At 44.1% G+C, this 20,941-nt stretch overlaps 1 protein-coding gene across 1 annotated transcript in view; it reads right to left on the reverse strand.

Moving 5' to 3' along the window:
- pard6a (par-6 family cell polarity regulator alpha) overlaps positions 1-20,557 on the reverse strand; it is a 49,485-nt gene extending 28,928 nt beyond the window's left edge. The window contains exons 1-2 of the mRNA XM_075469242.1: positions 20,146-20,557; positions 827-1,049 (exon numbers count right to left, since the gene is read on the reverse strand). Of these exons, the coding sequence (XP_075325357.1) occupies positions 827-1,049; positions 20,146-20,214 (292 nt within the window). The 5' untranslated portion in view covers positions 20,215-20,557. The remainder of the gene's footprint in view (positions 1-826; positions 1,050-20,145) is intronic.
- Between the last annotated feature and the right edge of the window lie 384 nt (positions 20,558-20,941).

Genomic DNA, 20,941 nt, shown 5'->3' on the forward strand with positions numbered 1-20,941 from the left:
TAAGGGGGGGGGGGCATATCTGCGTTAACTGCGACACACGCAGACGACCTGGTTTCCGACCATAAACCGCCCTTTAAGCCTGATTTATACTCGGAAACCAGGTCGTCTGCGTGTGCGTCGCAGTTAACGCAGACATGCCCCCCCCCCACGCAGACACTACGCAGACACTCTGGTGCACCGCAGACAGTGCCGCAGACATCGCCGCAGGGAGGAGAGAAAGGAGGCCTCTGATTGGTCAACTCTACATCCGCTCTACACTATGCGTATTTCCGGTTTGCTGCTAACCGGCTGACGCTAACCGTGCTAACCGTGACGATTCTTTCCCTCTCTGCCAGCTCCAGTAGTAGCAATATTTCTTCTATTTCTAGATCGATCAGCTGCATCTCAATCAAAGTGTGCATTCGTCCAGTAGCCATTGTTGTTGAATGACCTCCGTAACCGTAACACCCACAATCCTAGCTTGTTCGTGATTGTCCCTCTTGCGTTGTGGCGTGGGATTAACATAGCGCAGACAGCACTTCAAGGCATAAATCAAAAATAACTGCGTCGTGTCTGCGACAAGCTCACTGCGACACACTGCTGCGAAGTATACACGAGCCTTTAGTCTGAAGAGCAAAGCCTTTCCATGAAGCTATTCAGCCCCTGGCTCACACTCACACACACACACACACACAAACAGACAGCTGACAGTGCTTGAAAGTGAGGATGGACAGGCATCAGGTAGAGCAGCTCAGCTCAGTCTACTCTTAGTCAACAGAGTTATGGAGGTTCTCCTACCGTTCAGTCTCCAACTTTTACTCTCAGTTCTCTCGCTTTTAGCACCTACCTTTCTTGGTTATAATAATGCGGAGCAGCGGATTGGCTGATGAGACAGCTTTTTGGAAGTTGTCATCATTGTTGATTGGAAGGAGGTCCCCGTGGATGTCCGCATATCCCAGGAGTACATCAACACCACGGATGCTGTGGATGGTTTGGAGGAGGTGGTAGAACTCCTGAAAGCCACCCGGGCCATTTCTTTTTAAAGCAAAGCGTCGATATTCTGCCTCGAACTGGAGAAGACAAGGAGCACACACGTCACATGGCATTTCCCCACAAGTATTTCTCAGAGAGCATCAACTTATCAATCCATTTAGTGCCGACATGTTCATCTTAGCTATTCTAAGTGGGTCTAACTGCTAAGACTACCATCCAATAATCAATTAATCTCCCAATACAACAGAAAACATATCTCACACGAATTCTTCAAGGTAAACACAAGAAACTTGTGCTAAAGAAAAAAAATAAAAGGACCAGACTCAGTGAGTAATTCCCTATACTCCCTATATAGACCAGTGAGCAGTGCTGACCAACATATCATTGGGGTCATCAGGTGGGGACCTCCTTTCATCAGTGTTTCGTCTAGTTGGGCCCACGACACCTCCAGGAGGCTAGACAATGACCACTGGCGTCCCAGAGTCACCCCCCTAATGCCAGCCATCACTGCTCCTCACACCACAACCACCATCTTTTACAGCCACAAGCTACCTCAGCCTCTCACCAACTGCACACCAGTCACAGCGGGGTGGGGATGCAAACCCTGGTTCGGGTAGGGGGAGAAATAAAAGAGGTAAGATAAGCGGGAATGGGATTCAAACCCTGGTTCGGGTAGGGGGTAATGAAAGTATAGAGGGTGCCAGAGGTGGAGGCAAGACAAGACACACTAGCAGATTCAACAGACAAACTCACCTAAACAGTCCTATAATCAGCAAAAATGCCAGCAAAAACTAAGCCATACAACTCACTCAAAGCCAACTCACCCAAAATGGCCGCCTGATTTCAAAAGGATCACTTTCGAATAACATTATGAAATGAATTATTTTGTACAATCAGATCTGCCACAAAGTTTAAGTAAAGATCCTCCCCCAGCCTCGCACCTCCAAGTCCATTCCAGAGGTCTGGTCCCACCATTACTTTGCTTTTCTCTCTAGGACTTGCATCAGCTTTTGGAAACATATTTATGATTTTACTTCTCTACAGTTTCAGCTATCCGTCCTCTTATTTTTTGCTTCATTGTAATACAATTAGGCTGAGTAGTGCTTCATAAAGTCTGAAAGCATCTTAAAAGTTCAAAAGTAGCAATTTGTCTGCACCCCCAAAAGATGACAGGTTAAAAACAGCTGGTGACAGCAACAAGCCAATTCATTTTGACCTTGACCAACTATGACTAGAGATGCTTAACTCGAATCTTTTGGGCAATCCGGGCTGATCGGATCATTTCAAGGAGGGGATTCGAGTTATACGGATCACTTGAATCACTTGAGTCACTTATTAAAAAAAAAAAAAAAAAACAAACAAAAAAAAAAACAACCTTTCTGCCGTTTAGTGGCTATGCGCCTCGCCTTTTTTTTTGTCCCATTTATCAATTCATTTTGATAAATCAAAGAGCAGCCTACGGCTACAAGTTCAATCATTTATTTTTGTCAAGTAATAATTCAATGCCATTTTATCTGAAAGCCAGACACAACAGCTAGTGTGTGCATTTACACAGCGACAAATGTGGTAGCATTAGGTGAGGCAATGCTGAGTTTAGACCTACAAGTAAACAACATGGAATGATCTTGCCCTCCCTATATCACTAAATGATTATTTTTCAACGACTGTACAAGATGCATGAAGCCACGCTAACCGAGCCTGTAGCGAGGTACAGAGGCTTCAGCAGTCAGATGGGTTGACGAGTCGACAATCCTTGCTGCCGGCAGAATCGAAACTTAAAAAGATCCGAGTTAGCATGGATTCGCTACTTGCCCGTCTGACCGCTGAATCGCTGGGTCTGGGTGACTCAGCGGTCAGAAGGGCAAGTAGCGAATCCATGCCAACTCGGATCTTTTTAAGTTTCGATTCTGCGGCGTGACTCGACTGGCCGTGAGTCACCCAGAGCCAGCATGATTCGCCAGACTCAGGCACCCGCTTCCTTGACACAGAAACAACTCAATATACGATCTGACCGAGCAAGGATCCGTCATGAAGTGGCGCTGGCTTAACTAGAGAAAAAAATGCAACGGTACGAAGTTGGAACATAAGTCGTGTTTTTATTGAATAATAATAGCCGAGCGCAGAGTGAGCCGTTCGAGCAAGCAGTTACGAGTCAGCGGGGATTCGTCCCGTCCGGACGGATCGCAAGTCAGGACGGATCAGTAGGGGGCATGGCTCACTTAACCAACAAACGGGCTCGTGACAAACGGGGCGGGAGTAAAGCCTGATTTATACTCGGAAACCAGGTCGTCTGCGTGTGTGTCGCAGTTAACGCAGACATGCCCCCCCCCCCCTACGCAGACACTACGCAGACACTCTGGTGCACCTCCTCAAAATTGTAACGGTAGTCGTCCACTATTCCGGCACGTCAACGTAACTCGCCGGATTGGATGCCTAGTCTCGCCGTGTTGCTACTACAGTGGGTGTGTACAGAGGGGCGTGTAGAATGGCTCCGGGGGAAAGTAAATAACTTGTGATTTTAACCAACCGAAGTTTCTCCCTCTAAAAATTTGAGTTTTGGAGGGAAATTAATGTGTATAAATCGTCAGCAATGGAACATTATTTCATATTGCACCATGGATCCGGATCTGCGAGCGAGGAGAGCTGCTATTGTGCTGCTGCTGCTGCGACACAGGAGATCACATGATCTACTTTCATTGGATAACACACTCCGTCTGCCGTGGCAAATTTGCATAAACTTCGAGCGAGCCCAACTTTTTGACGTGCCGCAGGTCCCCCGCTCGCCGTGCCGGAATCCCAGCATGCTTTGCGAGCACGGCGACAACGATCGGCCGGATTTCATTGAAAATGAATTGAATGCGTTGGATACGGCTTGACGTGCCGGAATACTGGACGACTACCGTAACTCACCGCAGACAGTGCCGCAGACATCGCCGCAGGGAGGAGAGAAAGGAGGCCTCTGATTGGTCAACTCTACATCCGCTCTACACTATGCGTATTTCCGGCTTGCTAACCGGCTGACGCTAACCGTGCTAACCGTGACGATTCTTTCCCTCTCTGCCAGCTCCAGTAGTAGCACTATTTCTTCTATTTCTAGATCGATCAGCTGCATCTCAATCAAAGTGCGCATTCGTCCAGTCACCATTGTTGTTGAATGACCTCCGTAACCGTAACACCCACAATCCTAGCTTGTTCGTGATTGTCCCTCTTGCGTTGTGGCGTGGGATTAACATAGCGCAGACAGCGCTTCAAGGCATAAATCAAAAATAACTGCGTCGTGTCTGCGACAAGCTCACTGCGACACACTGCTGCGAAGTATACACGAGCCTTTAGGTTTCGTTTCACTCAGTGTGTGTCTGTGACTGTGTGTTCATGACTGAACACCATGCTAGAGAATGACTGTAGCCTAGTAGGCAACTAAAGAGGGATATGTATTCCGGATTCATCATTTCTCTCACGACAAAGGTGCAAGAGCGCTTTAACTGCCATTTGTTGACATAATGAAATGCCGTCTGGCTCGACTTGGGCGGATCATTTTTTATTTTTTTTAAGGCGGATCAAATGCATGCCACCATCCGGTCTGCCCGGGTGACGTATTTATCCGGGTTGAAAACCGGATAACCCGGATTTTGTTACAGCTCTAACTATGACCATTGACAGGCAGGTCAAGTGAAAGAATATACATTCTTTTTAATCAGTAAAATAAAAGGCATCATACACACAGCAACCAGAGGGCACAGCCCACCTTTTCTTTTAATAGAGTATATTCTATCCACAGAAACGTCTTACATCGAGACTGAAACTGATAGCAACAACTGCTGGATAAAAGAGACATGACTGGTAGAATTTACTATTATGCAAGACAGCTGGCAGTGAGCTGAGCTCAGGCTGCAGGACACAAAATAATGTCATCCCTTAGTGTTGTAGGGGCTTACAGGCCCGGCCCCTGGGACGCACTGGCTCTTACTTAGGGTCTGTGGGTACAGGCGTTGCCCTCAGCTCACTGACAGTAAACTGGCAGCGAAAAAGCTCCATGTAAAAAGGGAATTTTACTGGTACCACTGATAACAAAAAGCCATCACAAGTAATCATGGAATTCCTGAAACCCTTTTTATCACCTGGTCCGCCTGTTTTCATTTGCATCAGTTCACAAACCACCTGTTTGAATAAACACGTGCTGTTACCTCGGGCAATTTGGAAGAAAACTGAAGTTGGTTCAACTCAATGTTTCATACTGTCTGTTTTTTTAAATCTGAATTGGCCAAAATCCTATTTGCCAGGTCAAACAGGGTCAAACAACCCAATCTGATTAGCGAAGGAAACAAAGTCAACTGGACTGTCAAAGCATGAGCCATTGGAGCAGCTCCGTAGATTCTATTTGGGTCTGTGATCACGGTACGAAGTCCTGACGCTGCTAAATATCAGAAAAACTCACGCTTCATGCCATTCTCTGACAGATAAGTTCAGGATTAGAACTGCATGAGATCTTAAATGATCAATGCTGTTGTCGCAGGTAACCAGGAATATGTATCTTTAAAATAATGGTGGTACAGGTGGTCCCAAGAAATATAACATATACTAATGGCTAAAAAGCTATAAACAAGTACACGAGACAATTTTAAACAATTCAAAAATCAACTGAATGGACACATCAGCCAACTTAACATGTAGCTCATGAAAAGCATTGCAACTACTGCAAGCCATGATAGCAAATAATGGCATCCTTACATGTGTTACATTACCCAACTACTGAGTTAAAGTGCAACATCCTCCACGTAAAAAGGGGTATTTAAAAGCAGCACTCAACTGGTACCGACTGATTGTATTCTGTTATTACATTACGTGCACTCACTTTATAAGAAGCACTGACTGAAAAGTAATGCAGTCCAATATACCCATCTTGCATTGAATCTGAGCTTCGAAAAGCTTGTTAAATTGTATTTGAATGAACTGAACAACACTTCATCAATCCCAAAATGGAACAAAGAAAATCAAAACAGTTATCAGTCGTTCGTCATTTTAGAGAAAAAAAAATTGTGCTGTGGGCAGGAATAATCTCCTGTAATGTTTTTTTGTTGCATTGGAGCTGAAGAGGCCTCTGACTGAACACACTTTTGGACGTTTTGCGACATTCTTCTTCTCCAGATTGTTCAGTTTGTTTGAGTCTCTGGCTCTGGATGCTGCTGCCCCAACAGATGCTGCACCACAGACTGAGAGAAAGTATGAGACATCGTGTTATTAGGGAGGTACCTCATTGTCCTTGTGGGGATGATAATCCCCACAGAGGTCACAGCTTAAAAAAAAAACAAAAAAAAAACTTTTTGATCGCAGCTTGCAGCTGAACGATGGGTGGAAAAGTGACCGTGAGGAGTAACAATTATGGAGGACTGGCAGAGGAGCTGTATGCATCACAGATGTCCTGGATTACTCCATCTATTGTTAAGAAGCTCTGTAATACTTTTTCTTTTGCTGCTCGTTATGATGTCTCTGTCTGCCGATAGCATATAGCTTATAGGAGCCTAAAGCAGCTGCCTTTAAGTGAGAGGTTGGGTGCCCCATGGATGGGTCGCCAGTTCACCATCAGGCCAACACAGAAACAAACAGAGAAGCCATACATGCACGGGGAGATCATGGAAACTCCAAACAGTAAGGCTGAAAATCAAATACTGAACTAAGCACCACACCACTGTGCAGCCATGTTTCTGTGAACCACATAGCACTGCATCTCACATTACCCATGAGGATCAACGGCAAAAGAGATGTTTGAAGCTTCTTCCTCCTGTTTCTGTGTTTTGGTCTAGTCCGACATTACCTCCAGGTTTTGGGGTCTTTTTTTGGGGCATTAGTGGGTTTTGAAAAGCTCTGTTAGCTGCTCCTGTCTGTAATGCCTTGTGTACACCAGGAGCGACCTACGCTAACTGAGTGCCGGAAATCATTATTTCTCTATGGAGTGTGAGCGAACTGGGCGACCAGAGCGAATTTCAGCAATTAAACTCAAGCTAATATTATGGTAATGAGCTATGACGCGGTTCGGCGAAAACCAATGACAATCCACAGATTGTAGGGGTCCGACAATCCGCGGGGTTCTCGGAAACAGACGTGTAATTTTTGGTTCCTAGTTGCTACGTCCTTTAAACATGGCTACTGAAAAATTAATCGCCTTGGTGTCCGCCCACCAGATATTGTACAACCCCACAACATTTGCATATCGGGATAATAACAAAAAACACGACGCATGGTTGAGAGTTAGTGAGGTGGTTGGAGAGTGGAGTGGTGAGTTTGTTTGTGCGCTATTTTTGTTTTTGATTAAACGATTTATTCATTTAGCGCCACGTAGTTTGCCGCCAGCTTGTAGTTTTACATCATTTGTAACGTGATGTATATCTTGTATAACAAATTGTAAATAACAACACGTTTATTCGTGTCCCTGCCCTCTCTTTCCTCCTTTGTTCTTTTTCGCGGGGGTGCTGCACAGCATTCTAAATGTGACGTCACGAGCGAACAAAGCTACCAAAGCGAATTCTCAGGCGAAGCTTCTCCAGCTACCTCCGCTACCAGGCAGTGTAGGTCGCCCTTGGTGTACACGCAGCATAAGTCTTCTGTTGGCATGGCAACTCATCATAACAGACATTAAAATGTGTAAGAAGTATTAGAAGAAATCCCTCAAGCAGCACAGCTTCTAAATCAGCACAGACAAATCTCTCAAAAAAATAAAAAAAATAAGTATTTTGGAAAAAAGTACAACACACGCACAATGTGATCGGAGCTACAGCAACTTGCTGCCACAGTGGTGCAGCACATTCTAGAACTTTTCATACCAATTAGTTTGTTAAAAGTTGGGGAGCTGTTGGCTGTGTGCAGTTTGCTGTTAGCAGTTCCTCCTGATGCAATAGTTGGATGGGTTTGGGCTGCCATACAAAAAAGAACACGATTATAGGCAGGTCCTGGTGAAAAGAGGAAGCACAGCATTCCAACTATGTTTCCGGTAACTGTTCTGGAAATATTATTCCTCCTCCTTCCATCTTCTCCTCCTCTCCCTGTCTCACGTACATGCACCAGGTTTCTGAACTGCTGCTACAGACTACAGAGTAAACTGCTTTAATATAGTACAAGTGCAGGGAGAAAAACAACATAACTGGAAAAGATGGAATTTAAAAGATGTCACGAAGGTGTAAGTATCTTGCAGCTGATTAGCAGATATTTTTGCAGGTTACATGGTACAAATCTTAAAAATGCATTATGGTTACGTAACACCATCAAAGGTGTATGTTAAAGTGATGGCATTCAGTGTTCACTCTGTTAGTCCCTTTTCCTTTAATGCCCACGCCTCACAACAGAGCCTGTGACAGAGATGACGAAATGGTGAAGTGTGATTGCCACTATTGCCATGATTGGACAGTACATCATATAAAGTATTTCACTTGAATCCTATAAGCCCCGTTCACAGATCAGTTGCACATCAGCTCTATTGCCAAAAAAGAGAATACTTGTTAAAGCTGCGGTCGGCAACTTTTTTTTAGTCATATTAGCTTGAACTGTCATGGGATTCTGGAAGTAGAATATTAAATAGGCTGTTTAGGAAAAATAACGAAATCTGTAGCTCCCTCTGAAGCCTGTAATCATGCTTGCAAAAACCGAGCGCTCCCGGCTGTTTTTAACCAATCAAGTTAGGGTGGAGGAATCCTACCTGTCAATCACAGCTTGTGCACACGCTGCTGAGCTTGAGTCTGCCCCAGCTTGTGTGCGCTCACACTGGTGTGAACTCACGTGCACAACCTCGTCCACAGAGGGGGAGGGGTTTGGGGGGCGATTCGGAGCTTGTTAGAGGTTGGGGGAGGGACCTGAAAGTTGTATCAGTTCGAATTTTCCGACTTTAGACTCGCAATTTTGAAAACCTGCCGACTGCAGCTTTAACTAGGGATGGGAATCGAAAACCGGTTCTTGTTGAGAACCTGTTCCCAGTGTTTCAATTCCTTGGAATCGTTTGGCGATTTTGCAAACAATTCCCTTATGGATTCCAGTGGGCACGAATGACGTCATCACGCAACGTTGCGTGGCGAGTCCAGTGCAGCCAGCAGCCAACAGTAAACATGGCGCCCAAGCGGTACAAACGCTCGAAAGTTTGGTTACACATCCCTAAAAAAGACGACAACAGGGCAACTTGCAAAGTGAATATTTCACCAAAGGGAGGAAATACTACCAACATGCAATAACTATGAATGAATGATTAACGTCGGTGAATCTGAACCCAGCAACGTTAGCAACGTTAGCATGTCCTCGGCTAACACTGCAGGTAACTAACTAACAAACACTGCCTATCATGTTAGCGCCATTTGCCTCATTGTAAAACCTGCTGTTAGTAACGGTTAAGGTTAAATGAATGCCTTCTCAGGCATTACATTTAGATGAAATCATGAGAGACAGAGCCTGACTGGCTCAGAGCCAGAGGCTGGTGGTACTACCCCCAGTTCACGTCTACCTCCAGCTTCTCCTTTCACCAGAGCAGGAAGAGTTAAATTACCCAGGCCATGATAGACCAATGTGGACCTCACCGTTGTTGGGTTTGGAAGGTCATGACTCGTGTTACTTCTAAACTAAACAAAGTTGATGCTAATCGACCGGTTTGTTGTCCTTTTTCTCCAAATGAGAATCGATAAGGGAACCGATAAAGAACCAAATCGTTAAGCAGAATCGAAAATGGAATTGGAATCGTAAAAATCTTATCAATTCCCATCCCTACCCACGCCTCATTACAGAGCCTGTGACAGAGATGACGAAATGGTGAAGTGTGATTGCCACCATTGCCATGATTGGACAGTACATCATATAAAGTATTTCACTTGAGTCATATAAGCCCCGTTCACAGATCAGTTGCACATCAGCTCTATTGCCAAAAAAGAGAATACTTGTTAACCCAGCGCTGCTCCTCTTTGGTAAGTCCCACACATCAAACAGAGGTGTTTCAGCGCCATATTGATGTGCATCTGCACACATGAAGCCAGTGTCCCGGAATCAGCTGAGTGACACCAGTACCGCTGGTTACAGAGATCTTCCTTGCACACATAGACCATTTAATCTCTTTTACTACCTTCCTTGTCAGCTTAGATGTGTATCAACTTCGAGCCCACATTCTATTTCTGTACTTTCATGCATGACACAGATGAACAACAAGGTACGTCAGTCCCAGCTGGAAAGTTGTGTGTGAAAAGGTTCTACAGGGTCATAGTTCTCTTTCAACAACATGTCAAATCACCATAACAATTCATGATAGTGTGCCAAACGTGTAGCGGCTGTGTAAAGCAGTGATGGCGGATGGAAGCAGCTTAAATATCCCTTTTATACAATAAAAATAAGTTGAAGCTATCAGTATTTTACTCAAGTACAACATAGAGGGTTTAGCTGCACCACAGTGAGAATTTAGTTGTTATCAACTCGATATGCACACTGTGGAAAGACACCTGACTTCCAGCTGAACTGTGATCAAGTTGGATGTGTTCTCAGAGAATCTGTCAGACATCTTTAACCAGCCAACGCTCAGAGAAGGACATATGCTAGTTTGTTCTATGAGGTGAGGACATTTTCATTATTCAATGCAACAGCACATTTAAAAAGCATTAAGGAGGGTGTTTTTGGTCATTCTAACCATTCAAATCAATTTCACATTACATTTATATACAACTAGCAAGTGAAATATATATTTCAATATTAAGACTATTTTTTATCAACATCTGCGACATCTAAACATAAAAACTCAGAAAGGGGGGGGGTTGTAGCTTAAAGGGAAGAGCAGTCAACTGCTTTTCGATTCCTGGCCGATCACAGTGTCCTTGGGCGAGACAATGAACCCCAAGCTGCCTCTGATGCGTCCATCGGTGGATGACTGTGAGTGATAAGAGAAAAAAAAGCACTGTATCGACTGTACTGACTAACGCCAGGAATATACTTGCTTTTGAATCACACGTTTACATAAGGAACTTGCTCCGTCATGGCCGTAATCGCTCACATACTTGATAGTGTACTCCTGTTACCGGAGAATTCCACTAGGGGGCACACCTGATGACTCAGGACAGAAAAAACACGCCATCTGCACTGTCCCCACACTGTTTCTCCCACATTTTTCTACGTGCACAGACATTTCCAAAATTATATAAATCTCTCGCCAGCAATCTCATGCGTATATGTCACTGTATAAATATTACTGTAAGGTCAGACAGAAGGAAGAAGCTACAGCTCAAACAGCTCACTTATTCAGCGAACATCTGAATAGCTCAGATGCTGTCCACAAAATGACTCAGTGCTGCAGCTGTTATCTTAGAGAGAACAGCTGTAATTTATTTATTCAATGCCACAATCTGTCAGAATCCTCTGAACATCCGATTTGAGGCCAAAATCAACCTATCGCCACTGTGTCAGTCTGTTGATGGGACTGGAGCGGTTCACACTTGTTCCATTTTCAGATTGATATGTAAATGTTACTGGGCCTGACCAAGTCAGACTGCCATCACAAAATATGAACAAAAAGCCCCACGGTGCTCAAAAAGGCATCTGAGAAGAAGACGTGACACCTACGCAGACCAACAGAAAGCAGTTCATGGCAGAGAGAAGCTGGAGACATGGGACAACCTGCTGAGTTAGCTATGTGTTTGGGACAGCTCTGGACCCCCAGGACTGCTTGTGGAAGGAAGAACGTTCCACGAGCTGCTTAACCTTAACCAGTCTGAACTTGCTCCATAGTTTTTATCCATCTTCAGAGAGGGAGATTCTAATGGATGACACTCTTTAATAACAGTTTTTGTGTTTTGTATTTGAACATATTCACAATGTTGTCCATGGAGTAAAAAGCAAGACACGGGTCAGAAAAAAGGAATTGCTTGCTGTGAATGCTCAGGGGACTACCTGCTACATTCTCTCATCGGGCCTCATGCACCAACCGTTCGTACGCACAGATTTGTTCTTAAGTCGTCCGTACGAGTGATTTAAGAGAATTTGCGCATTCACCAATCTTTTCGCATTTTACGTTTTCTTTCAGGTACGAACATAATTTACAGTGATCCAGACCTGTCGTAGGAGTTTCGTAAAATAGTCCGCTGTTATTCCAATCAAGTTTGCTTGACTAATGGATTGTATATTTAATTACTTTGAAGCAAACATAAATAAATATATACATTATACCCCATAATGATGCTGACATTATTCTGTTTGACTTAAATGATGCACTCATTGAAGGTTAATTTGACTCTGTATATAACAAGGTCAATGGGAAGCGATTTAGATTCCCAAGGACTGTGCTGCTACAAATATGCAGCTTGCTAGAGCCACAACTCCAGAGAGAAACACGCCGATCAAACCCAATTCCACCACACGTCCAGGTCCTCACCACCCTTGGATTTTTGGCCACTGGAACCTTTCAGAGGGAGATTGGAGACAGATCGGGGGTGTCCCAGTCCTCTGTGAGTCGTGCGCTCCCCTTGGTCATCAAAGGTCTCATCAGTTTATCACCCATGGTACATCAGATTCCCATACACCGCTGTCCAACAAGTACAGATTAAGAGGGACTTTCATGCCTTGGCTGGACTGCCAAACATAATGGGAGAAATAGACTGCACACATATACGCATCAAAGCCCCTCTGCTGTTGTGGAGCGCACTGAGCTGAAGGCCAGGTGGGTGTGTCTCGATACCTCGTTCATGGTGCAATATTGCCATGAACGAGGGTCTCCACCTGAACCAGCCCAGGCAGACCAGAAAGTGTGGTGCCAGAAGACCCCCCTCATGGACCACCCCATCAAAGTGCCATCATGATGGGGCAACAACTGATTGCACAGCTTTAGTTGCAGTCATGGATCGCCTGCCCATGGCGAGACATTTTTTTTTTTTTTTAAGCCATTTCATATCAAACCGTTTCTTCTTCATTTCGGTGACATTACGAACTACAGGTGACAATAAACAGCACTCGTAATAACTTCCCATTTCTTGGCTTTAGCAGGTCCTGTAATTCCACTGCTGACACTGCTAAAAATGACAGATTTTCCTTTCTGGATCTCTGAAAGCAGAACTTCAGTCTCAGAGCCCCTAAAGTTGTTCTTTTTGCACCTTGATGCCATTCTCATGACTCAACACTTCCTGGCACAGCAGACAGGAAGCACAGCCTTATATGGTATCATTTTGGGCGTGGAGTATGCAGATCTACTATCCTCGTGCACGTGCACTTAAATACGCACGGGTGGCATTCATCATTTACGCAGGTCGTTTACACACTTTTTCCGAAGTTAAGAGCGCTTGTTGAATCTGACGTGGCGTGTTCGTACGAGACCTTCGTATGAAAAAAGTGAGAGAAATTTAGAATAAAAATACGAAAATGTTCTTGCATGAGGCCCAATGTCTCTCGGTGAATTCTAGAGATCTTACAAAAGAGCAAGCTGGAAAGTCTCTGCAAGAAGTCAGAAGCGCCTTCAGTTTAACTGAAACAAGGTCCTTTATGCATACTGCGATAGCCTTATACAATGATTCTGTGCGTCAGGAGAGGGGTTCCTCTGTTAAATGGCTTCCAAACACAATACAATTTCTATCATTAACATACGGTAGTTAACACTGACTCTCCTTTGCTGTACACTCACACCTGACATTGCACATGTACCATCTGTCATTAATTTTATTTAGCCTTTTTTTTTTTTTTTTTTAAATACTACAATTAGTGCTGGGCGGTATACCGGTTCACACCGAATACCGGTTTATAATTTCGTTATGATATGAATATTTAATATACCGCCATACTTGTGTATTTGATTACACAACGGGGGGAACGCTGCGTCGCGCAACATTGTTTGAGACGGGACCCTTTTCAGTGTTGCGCTTCTAAACACGCATGTTTACTGTCTATGGGTGCGAGGTGGTAATAAGCACTTGCGTTACGCGAAGGTGAAGGTGGATAGGATAGACATGGAAAGTTCCGAAATCGAAGCTGCAGAACTAGTAGAACATGCTGACACAGAAGAACTTGTGCCAAAAAAAGGAGCCGTGTCTGTAGTTTGGAAGTTTTTTGGTTTAAAAAAATCCGACGTCGACCAAACAACCATTTTATGTAAGTGTTGTCAGGCTACAGTTGTCGCTGGAGGTGGGAACACGAGCAATTTGCTCCATCACCTTAGCCGTAAGCATGTCTTAGAATATCAAGAATGCATGAAGTTAAGGTCAGCACCCGCCACATCAGCAGGTAACACGGGGAAAGCAAAAGAAAAGTCGAGCCAAATGTCACTTCAAGATGCGTTTCAATTCAATTCAAATTCAAATTCAATTCAAAAATACTTTATTTATCCCAGAGGGAAATTAAATGTTGATGTAACTCAATTAAATCAAGGAGTTATTATAGATGCTGATGGCTGTGGGCAGGAAAGATTTCCTGTAGCGGTCCGTTTTGCATCCAAACTGAAGAAGCCTTTGACTGAAGAGACTCTGTTTCCCGATAACAGTCTCATGGAGAGGATGTTCAGGGTTGTCCATAATTCTCTTGATTTTATGCAAAATCCTTCTTTGCATTATTGTCTCCAGAGGTTCCACAGTCGTCCCCAGAACAGAACCAGCCTTCTTTATCAGGTTGTTGAGTCTTTTTAGGTCCCTGGTTCTGATGCTGCTGCCCCAACAGATGACGCAAGAGGAAATGACGCTCTCAACAACAGACTTGTAGAATATCTGCAACATCTTGTTGCAAACCTTGAAGGACCTTAGCTTCCTAAAAAAGTACAGTCTGCTCTGTCCTTTCTTGTAGATTGCTTCACTGTTGTGTCTCCAGTCCAGTCTGTTGTCCACATGAACACCAAGGTATTTATATTCCTCAACCACCTCCACTTCTTCTCCCATGATGGAAACAGGGTTTGATCTGACCCTGTTTCTCCTGAAATCTACTATCATCTCCTTTGTTTTGTTAACATTCAAGATGAGATGATTGTTCCCACACCATGCCACAAGAGGGACTGCCTACGACCTCATATTGATAACAAAAATATAATTATTGCAAGTTGCACTACTTTTTTGTATTGATTTTCATAAAAGATGTTTGAAATTTGCACAGTAAAAGTTCTGTATTTTGACTGCAATTGTGTTTGCATTCCAATTCCTCACTTCATTAGAATCATGAGTAGCACTTCTTTGTAAACAGCATCATTTTGTGGGGCGTTATTCTATGTCGGTAAAATAGACCATCCTAAATTAATCTACTGCAGTAATTCTGTTCTAAATCTGTAGAAAATGCTGTGAACACCCAATTATGCATGAAAAAAAAAATACCGTGATATACCGTGAAACCGTGAAAAAATACCGTGATATGTATTTTTGGTCATACCGCCCAGCACTAACTACAATGCACAAAGAACCCTTAAAGCTGCAGTCTGCAGGATTTGTTGTTGTCATACGTAAAGTCCTAATTTTTGGCATTTTAAGAGTTTACATGATCTATCAGAACGCTTGAAGTTGAAAACGGTGACCTCCGTAGTCGCAAAATGCAAGAAATGCTTATTTTTTAACCGAAAAATAAAAAGTTATTCAACTTCCTGTCCCGCCCCATCAAAACACATGAGAACTCGTGCACGTCTAGTGCACGCCAGATGCGCGTACACGACTCCTCATTCATCAACTCACCTGTCATTTGCGATCATGGAAGACACAGTAAGTAGACTAGCCCGTAATGAAGTTCAATAGTCTAGATAAATAAGCGTGGGGACGAGCCTACCTTGTATCGCGCGTGCACAATCGGTGATTGACAGGCAGCAGAGCCCAGCTCGTAACCTGATTGGTTACCTTTTACCGGTCCGGTCTGTAATTTTGTAAACAAACCTGCTGGCTTTGGAGGGACCTAGCGGGACATATAGGGGACCTAGAGAACTCATTTTTTTTGTATTGGGGTATTTAATGTACTACTTTCAGAATCCCCGGACAGTTCCAGGCATTATGCTTGAAAAAGAGTTGCAGACTGCAGCTTTAAGTACTAATTTCAAATAGCAATAATAGCAATATAAAAACTTTTATGTACCTGTTGTGTAGTGAGTATGTGTTTGTTATTTATATGATTTTTTTGCAACTTTGTCATTTTCACTTTTAGCATAAGTAAAGTACTCTACGCATCTATCTACCATTCATTTGCATTTTATACGGAAGATAATCCCCGTTTTTGCCATGCTTTAGTTATGTTAGCAGGTGTTCTGTTCAAGGTTTGTTTTTGCATGATCGATATAGTGCACAAGGACACACACACAAACGTGCCGCTCTTTGATAAAAAGCTGAGACAGACTTAGGCTACTTAACAGACGAGGAAGAACAAGTGACACAAACAATTAAGAAGTGATATGATACAGTGTTAATTTCGTCAACCAGGACGATGACGAAAATATTTCGTTAACGCCCCTTTTTCCCGTGACGATGACGCACAAAATTGCTTCCAGAAAATAAAAATATGACGAGAATAAAAAATTATTTTCGTTAACGAGACTATAAGACAAGACGAAATTTACAAGCCATGGACGAATGGACATTAAAAAATTGAATTGTTTATAATTAATTTGTAATTGTTAATATTAGTGTTTCTTGATGTAGAAAAGGCTCCAAAGTTGAGATTTGTTACGTTTATAGATGTATTGTGTTGGTCAGTTCAGAGCGGAGCGGCTCCCTGCTGGTCATGTAGCGTAACTGTCGGTGCTCGGTTAGAACAGGTGTGTGCTCTGATGAGTCAACACAGGGAAGATCGAGCTGTTGATTAATGTCCCGGCAAGTGGTGTGTGCGTAAATGAAACGTGAGTATGGCTGTATATATTGTTTATGTAATGTATTGAGGTTGCTGCAGCCGTAGCTTCTGTTGCTTTGATGTGTAACTCGCCATGTGTATGCTAGTTGTAGCATTTAGCTCACCTGCCTGATTGAGTGTACGTCACATCACGTGTTATGTCTGTTGTTACCGCTCCGACTCATTAGTGTGATGTTTACAGTGAGTGTTACGTAATGTTACCATGTGATGTTGTTTATGTGTTTAATAATAATAAGTCAGGTGAAGTGTGTTTAGGACTGTGATAGTGGGAATTAGAAGCGAATGAAGATGTAGTAATTTCAGTACTCCTTTATTAGAGAGAAAGAGCTTATTCTTTATTCATTTGGGTATTTGTTATTGTTCTTTTGATAGGAAACCACACACGACCTTATTGCCTGCAATAAAAGGGAAATAAATCACCTGAACCATCATTAACCTGCCTCTTCCTTTGGACCCTCTGGAAGTCTGATTGGCCTTAAGTTGGTGTTCTGGCTGGCACCCCAGTGTGAACTTTGTGTTAACCCCTGAACTAACGCCTGATATAATTTAGCCCAGTGTCTTCACTACACTTGAACTTCATAGAAGATTACGCGCTGTTGCCCTGTTTGTCCCTGCACGGCGCCTGTCCCACAGTGCCTTGCGCGGCTCAATCAGTAGTAGTTCAGTGAGTCGAATTCAGTTGAGTTTAGGCCCTTCCCATGTCAAGTAACGTAGCCGGTAGCTAGCTTTAACTTAACCGTAGCTAGTTCAACTTTGCAGTCCAGTTATGGCGTCGGGCTCGGATACCGGTATACGGTTTGTTGGAGCTGGGTGAAAACAACGCCTGGATGTATGGAGCCATTTCGTTCACAACACGAAGGACAACAAAACAACCTGCATGATAATGATTGATCATGCCGCCGTGTGTGGAGAAGTTCTATTATGTACAGTGTTGACTAAAATGACTAAAATGACTAAAATTTGACTAAGACTAAAATTGATTTTCGACATTGTGACTAAGACTAAATTAAAAAAAGCTGACGGAATTAACACTGATATGATACAGGGATGGAGATAGACAGACACCATTCACATGCTAAAATCCCTGCGCTCTGATGTAAATATGTCAAATTAACCAGGACAGCAGAGCATCGAGGTGTACGGCAGGGAAGATGGAGTAAATGCTCCTTTAATCCAAAATTAACTTCAGTCTCATCGCATCCAATATTAGTGTTCTCTGTCAAAACTATGGTAAATCATGTCCTGCTTGTTCGGTTTTGTGGAATTAGATGAGGGGCATCCTTCATCTTATGTAGGAATACTAATTGTGGTTCAAATTCCCTCAGTACCTCTAAATGTAATATATATCCCACATATCTTAAAGCACAGTGGCACAGTCTGCTTAGTTTGGGTTAGGGTTCTTGCCATATTTGCAGACCAGCTATGCCTGCAGTTGGCAATATGTTCATTTTTCAGTCTGTTTCAACTTAACACTTTCTATAGATTCTGCATTTCTATTGATCAGTGGAAAAGTTACAAAAATGTTTGACTCAAAAGTTCCAACAGGAATGCTCATTTGGAAGAAGCCTGTCCACAAGTCTTCGTTATCAAAGCATTCCTCAAAATTAGATCTGTTTTAGTGTCCTTTCTGCCAATACTTAGGTCTCAATCTGGGAGAGCAGATGTGGAGAGGAGAAAGGATCAAACGACTGTTTCATTAGATTGGGACTCTGTAACAACTATGCTTTATTAAAAAGGAGCTTTAGAAAGAGTAGATAACTACGGAGCCCCTAAAGGGATATGGAGGGATTTATTTTTTTGCGAGATCTCGCAAAAGTATTGCGGGATCTCGCAAAAGTTTTTTTCCCACGTCAGTGAACCGGAAGTAAAACAGACACAGCGATGTCATAGCCATGTCTACGTGCAAGAACGGATTAGATGTCTTTATATGTTAGGCCAATACTACAATAGAAATCAATAAACTTCTCCCACGAATGATGGGTAGGCTCCTCCATCGCTATGTCTGTTTTACTTCCGGTTCACTGAGTGGGAAAAAAACTTTTTTGCGAGATCCCGCAATACTTTTTGCGAGATCTCGCAAAAAAAAAAAAAAAAAAAAACTCCAGGTCCCTTTAGGGGCTCCGTAGGTAACAGAGAAAGTTGCCAATAATCAAACTGGTATTATTTGGCACTATATCGACTTGAGACGATCGTTGGCAGTGTAACTCCTTACAGCATTCTAGTAAATATCCTGACCGAACACCGACCGGTCAGCACCGACACCGTCAGCACCAGGACGAAAACTCGTATCCGACCAAGCGAACCTGTGACAGCCAGAAGCCGAAGCGACGGCTTATGCTGCGTGTACACCAAGAGCGACCTACGCTACCTGAGCGCCGGAAATCATTATTTCTCTATGGAGGGTGAGCTACCTGGGCTACCAGAGCAGATTCTCCAGTGGCGAAGAGAACTGAGCGACCAGAGCGGATTCAAGCGATTAAACTCAAGCTAACTTTATGGTAATGAGCTATGACGCGTTTCGGCGAAAACCAATGACAACCCACAGATTGTAGGGGTCTGACAATCCGCTGAGTTCGCAGAAACAGACGTGTAAACTTTGGTTCCTATCCAAACAATATTCGTTTAATCCTGAGACTGTTGCAATTGCCGTGTCGAGTGCTTCAATACAATAGTGTAGTAACCCCACGCATACCTTTCTCACTGCAATTAAGTTTTATTTCGGATTTTATTTCGAATTTAGTTTCTTTTTCACAGCTGCCTCTGCTATTCCTGCTCTTCTCAGGTGTACCTAATGTAGTTTTACATCATTTGTAACGTGATGTATATCTTGTATAACAAATTGTAAATAACAACATCATGTTATTCGTGTCCCTGCCCTCTCTTTCCTCATGTTCTTTTTCGCGGGGGTGCTGCACAGCCGCGGGGACTTTAAGAATTGAACATTCTAAATGTGACGTCACGAGCTACCAAAGCTACCAAAGCAAATTCTCAAGCGAAGCTTCTCCAGCGACCTCCGCTACCAGGTAGCGGAGGTCGCTCTTGGTGTACACGCAGCATTAGGGTTAGAAAGCCGGCGGTGCTGTTGGTGTGTAGTTGGGGGAACAGGGCTGTTTAAACGGAGCCGCAGCCACCACAGGCTCTGGTGGTGCCCGCGGAGCTGCAGCGGAACCGCCATCGGCTCCGCTCACAGCACCTCTCCCGTAACGTAGGTCGCTACGTTGGCCAAGAATTTACCGTCGAGCGACGCTATAATTCATCTAAGCAGACACCACGAATCTTAGCTGAACCACACCAGAAGCTTATTACACAGACAGAAACCACACCCCGGCTCCTTTTATCACCACAGAAATAACGAAACGTGACCGCTAACACTCCACTCACTTTGCTCTTGACCTCCACCAGGTTATCGATGAGTCTTATCGGCGTGCGGTGCTGCTGCTGCCGGGACATGGTGCTGCCCGCTTCCCTGGATGTGTGAGGCGCTGCGGGTTGAAGCAGCCCGGCTCAGTGAGGGCTGCTCTCCGCCTCTGTGAGGCTGATACCTGGGAGCAGAGAGAACAAAAGTGTCCCGGTCACCTGTGAGTAATGTCCCTGCTACTCCCGCCGCTCACACACCCGCTGGCTCGAGCTTGCTGGGTTTCATGGCGTCCTGTGTGGCGCACTGCTGTTATTCCATAACACAATGCACACGAGCGCACACACACGCGCACACACAGAAATACAGCACAGCGATCGTGACAGGTGTAGTCCGGTAAATCCGGTATGGGATGTGAGATGCGAGTGTTACTCCATCCCTTCACACCCCCCCCCCACCACCACACAAACACACACACACACACACACACACACACACACACCGGCCCCCACCCCGCCGAGAGGACAGCAGAGGGGGCGGGACCTGGCAGCAGCAGCCGTATTAAGGCCTCCTGTCCGTTTCCTGAAAAGCTCCGCTGCTGCCGAGCTGCTGGACATATTGTGCCACGATCAATGGCCATGACCCCCGACACCCCCAAACCAAATGTACGTCAGTGTGAAACTTGCAGACTTGTTATCTGGACTGGAGCAGCCCTGTCAGGTTTCAGGTATGACAGGAATGGAGACCATCTGTCGTCAGCTTTCAAACAAACCTGAAGAACTGGATTATCAGTACCGGCTCAAAGCATCACGTCAGTGGGAA

This window comes from Odontesthes bonariensis, chromosome 7, assembly GCF_027942865.1.
Source record: "Odontesthes bonariensis isolate fOdoBon6 chromosome 7, fOdoBon6.hap1, whole genome shotgun sequence".
Taxonomy (NCBI): domain Eukaryota; kingdom Metazoa; phylum Chordata; class Actinopteri; order Atheriniformes; family Atherinopsidae; genus Odontesthes; species Odontesthes bonariensis.